The sequence below is a fragment of the Galendromus occidentalis genome, unplaced genomic scaffold (assembly GCF_000255335.2).
Source record: "Galendromus occidentalis unplaced genomic scaffold, Mocc_1.1 scf7180000077194, whole genome shotgun sequence".
Lineage (NCBI taxonomy): Eukaryota > Metazoa > Arthropoda > Arachnida > Mesostigmata > Phytoseiidae > Galendromus > Galendromus occidentalis.
In genome coordinates this window covers 384,204-388,350 of record NW_003805182.1, presented here as the reverse complement: position 1 = coordinate 388,350, position 4,147 = coordinate 384,204, and the positions used below count along the sequence as shown (strand labels likewise).

Here is a 4,147-nt window from a genome sequence, read left to right as displayed (position 1 = left end):
CAGAAACGTCCAAAAAGCGACCGAGATCGAAGTCGTGTCATCTTGTTGCATGACAATGCTTCGAGTCACCAAGCGAAAGCCGTCCGGGAAAAGCTTGCTGTTTTGAATTTTGAAGTCCTCGACCACCCGGCACATTCACCAGACCTAGCTCCTTCAGATTACTACCCATTTGGATTGATGGCCACCGAACTCAGAAATCAGCGCTTCTCGACATATGAAGACGTTCGAAAATGGCTATATGAATGGCTCGGCAGTAAACAGGAAGACTTCTACCGTAAAGGAATCCGGGCTCTCCCGGAAAGATGGGAGAGGTGCATAGCCTCCTTGGGAGAATACTTTGAATAAAGTCAGCCTTTTAGTTTTTCCGGAAAAATATTTTCATTTCTGAAAAAAATTCCGGTTTCATCTGCAAACCCCTAGTAAACTTTGTCTTTTGGGCTCAAGTCGAATTGAGTCCATAAAAGGATCAGAGGTGGCCAACATCATGTGCATTACATCGAGATTGATTGCTACCCGCTTGATCTTCCAGGAGTGACGCAGTCTAAACTCTTTGTAAGTCTTATTGCTCGCCTCTTGCGCTTCCTCACTAAGCGTTCCGATCGGCTGAAGCGCCTCCTCGACTATCATTTCCCGTGCATCAACAGCTTGTGAACTGTATTTGGCATGTAGTACCAACCGTACAGTTCCACGAATGAGCGTGCGGTTTCCGAGCAAAACGAGCCGAATTTCGCGCTGTCGAGCGGGAGCTTGCAGTTTATGGCATCGAGTATCACGCTGAAACGTCGCAGCAGATCGGCATCGATGCCGGTTATTTCGGAGGTTACTTCCGGATCTGCGAAAAATTTTCGGGCCGTGTTTCCGTCTACTGTGGATCCCACGACATCGACGAGCAGACCGAGCCTCTGCCTAAATTTCTGTTGGATTCCGCGTTTCCGCTGGTTATGGAGAGCTGTGGTTCTCGCGTTGATTCTCCACGATCTGAATTGCAATCGATAAGAGATGTGCAAAAAACACTCCATGCTTTTGATGCGAGCATGGAGGGGCGATAGTCCGAATTGGAGCGCCTCCGACGAGATGGCCCTCTGACTGATGGCTTCCAACTTATTCATCTCGCTCGACAGGGCTCCGCAAACGCAACAAACGGCCATTGAAGGGACGTCGCACAAGACCTGAGCAACTTTGCCATCAATCATGGTCAGTAGAAGTCTATGCTCGACCTGGAATTCCTGGCCCGCCATCTTGATCTTGCTCGGTCTGAGCTGCACAATCTCCGTCTTAGTTTTTTGAACTTCCTCGCGAGTAACTTCTGGTGTCTCTTTGGCGAATGTGAATCTTAGCGGTCTACAAAGTCTCGTAGAAGATGGTTTCGAGTTCTTCCACGCTACTGATCCTGATTCGCCTTCGATAACCAGGGGCACGTACGATGTCGGGAACATATGTCGGTTACAGAATCGTCCGAGAAAGCTTGTTTATACGTGCTGTGTCCGGAGGACCCATTGCAACCCCACTTGGAGGTCATAGTGAGATGAGGTGTTTCCAACAACTCGGAGACTGACTTCGTCTCGAAAATACGCTTTGCAATGTGATCTAAATGATCCTGGAACGGGATGCTGCCGGAATCCGCTGTGGTTTGTGTATTCTTAGGGTAGCAATCTTTCTTGGCTTTGAGAACATTTTGGTAGGAGGGGAGCACGTCTGTATGGACCAATCTCAACGAATCGTGGAGGTTCCAATATTTCCTTTTCGTGAATCTACAATCTAGATATATGGCGAAGGCTTTCGGGGAGCTGACCTTAAGAAGACGCTCTTCCTGCGATGTGCTTGCAGCCGCTGCTCGTAACAGTGAAGGACTACATTGCTGTCGGAGCTCCTCGACCTTGTAGTTCTTCGCCCTCTTACCGCACTCATCGGAAGACTTTTTCGGTCTGCCCGTGGAAGTTCACGCTTGCTGGATCGGTTGTGCCTCAGGAATTTTCCTGGGGGGAGAGTCTTCAAGGTAGAAACAGCGGGTTTGTTCGAGCGAGTCGATGAGCCTACTGAGGAAGACTTCAGATGTTCGGCGCGCCTTGTTCCACTTTCTCTTGAAGATTGGCAGGAAAGACTGATGGAAGAACTTCCTCACGGACCGGAGATCATTTGCTTTGAATCGAGGATATCGCCTAGATATCTCATCAATGCACCGATCCAGATCACGACCAGCCTGGAGGACAACTTCTACGAGCTCTGAATTCCTCACGTCAATGCCTTCCATCTTGATTTTCACCGATTCCTGAACAACAAGGCGCTGCACGGCGGCTTCCTTGGAGATGAAGCCTAACAATGGATAGTTGCAGCTCTGATGAGACGACAATGACTAATGACCGTGCCATAATTCGGCAACGCTCATTCAATTCAAAAGTGCATGTTGTGCACTTGCCGATTGGATGACCTGGTTTTCATCCCCAATCGCCACAACACCAGAAAGGCAGCTCGAGGCAGCTCAGACTTTCATTTTTGTCCGTCCGGAGCCTGATAATCCAGCAAAAGACTATGTAGCACTGTCGCAAGCTGTCGCAAAAAAAATCGAAAGTATCTGGAATCTCTATGGGGCTTCAACATGGGATTAATCGCGGCATCGTTTTTTTTTCGTGGAAAAAAACCGCTGTAGTTGGAAGGGTTCAAATGTCTCTAGAATGCGTATACGAGGGGGGAAATCAAGTTTCAGGAAATTCCATTCACCCGTTTCTCCATTTTTGGACATTGTGTGCCGAACTATTGGGGCATGCCGCTCTATTTCCCGAAATCTCATACGGGTGCCGTTCTATTGGAGCATGCCTTTCTATTAGAATGAATACGGTTTATGATTTATCGTTTTCTGGTGGAGGGGAGGTGGTGAGCGCGGGGTGCCAATGAAACGAGTCTCCGGGCCTTCTTCGATTGATGAGGGTGAAGTAGGGTTTGATGTGAGGTCGAACGGAGACGGGGACAGAGATTCACCATCTTCACTGTCGTTCATCTCAACAGCATAAATATGGCCAGAGCAATTTCGAAGCTTATTCGAGCAATTAGAAGAGGCTGGAACGAATGCGGAGTAACTCGCCGTCGTCTGCTCTGGGCTCTTTTCAAATCTTCGCGCGTCTCGGGCACAGAAGTCTTTCAGTGGCAGAGGTCAAGGAATCGTTCTTGAGCAGGTGTTTGCCTCCTGGGGAGAGAGTTCTTCGGAGGCAATAATGATAAATATGAGTATTCCATGCAGTGGAGGTGAGTTTTTCTTTGGGTAGTGTCTGACGTCACATCCGTTCCCTTTTCCGTAACGGTGTTTACACAAGTGTCCTTATAGACGTGGTTCACGTCAAAAGCTCTGCGCATATGTTTCTCCCAATACGTTGAGGGATATTCATCGAACGATGCAGAGATGAGGAGTTCAAGGACACGGAAGGACCGGAACGCCGCGTCGAGGAACCTCGTGTACAAATTTTAAGCCCCATCGATCTATGATCTCCGATTTTTCTGCCAGGCACTGTTGTGAACCATCGCGCTATGCGGAGTCACTCTCCGGCAGCGCGATGCAAAAGCATTTATCCCAACCCCGATCAAAAACAGTTCCGACAACAGAATAAATCGCCCATCCCCGTTGGCAATCGAGGAGTACGTCGAGCGGCCGCTCTGTGCATGAGGAATCATCCGACAAGAATGTTCCATGCTCTCTTACAGTTGAATCGGTCTGTGGGAAATTCTCCGGGGAGGACAGGGAAGGTCCGCAAGTGCGGGTCTCGAGCACAGGTGCTCCGTGAGCGGCTCCGAATGAACGACAGGTTTTTCGTTTGACGACGATTCTCTGCACTACGAAACTTAATTTTTGGTGTGCCACCCGTTATCTCCCTCTTGTTGGCCCTCCTCCCCTGGACGTAGTGAGCCTCATTATCGATACCCAGAAGACGAAAGCTCCAAGGCGAAGCTTGATTGCTCCTGTTTCGTCACGGACACGTTTTATACTCATCACCAGCCGTGGGGGCGCTTCGCCCCGCGGCTCACGCCCGGGGGCCGGCCGCAATATCTCCCAACGCGTGGCTCCCGAATAATGAGGCGTCGAGACCGCGTGTCAATCAAAGAATCGAGAAATGCAAAAGCAGAGACGCAGAGCCGAACATAGTCGAGCTCTCGGATG

At 49.6% G+C, this 4,147-nt stretch overlaps 1 protein-coding gene across 1 annotated transcript; it reads right to left on the bottom strand.

Moving 5' to 3' along the window:
- Positions 1-623: 623 nt before the first annotated feature.
- Positions 624-1,436, bottom strand: LOC100904851 (uncharacterized). The gene has a single exon (XM_003741786.1). The coding sequence runs from the start codon at positions 1,434-1,436 to the stop codon at positions 624-626; it is 813 nt and encodes a 270-aa protein (XP_003741834.1).
- Positions 1,437-4,147: the final 2,711 nt, after the last annotated feature.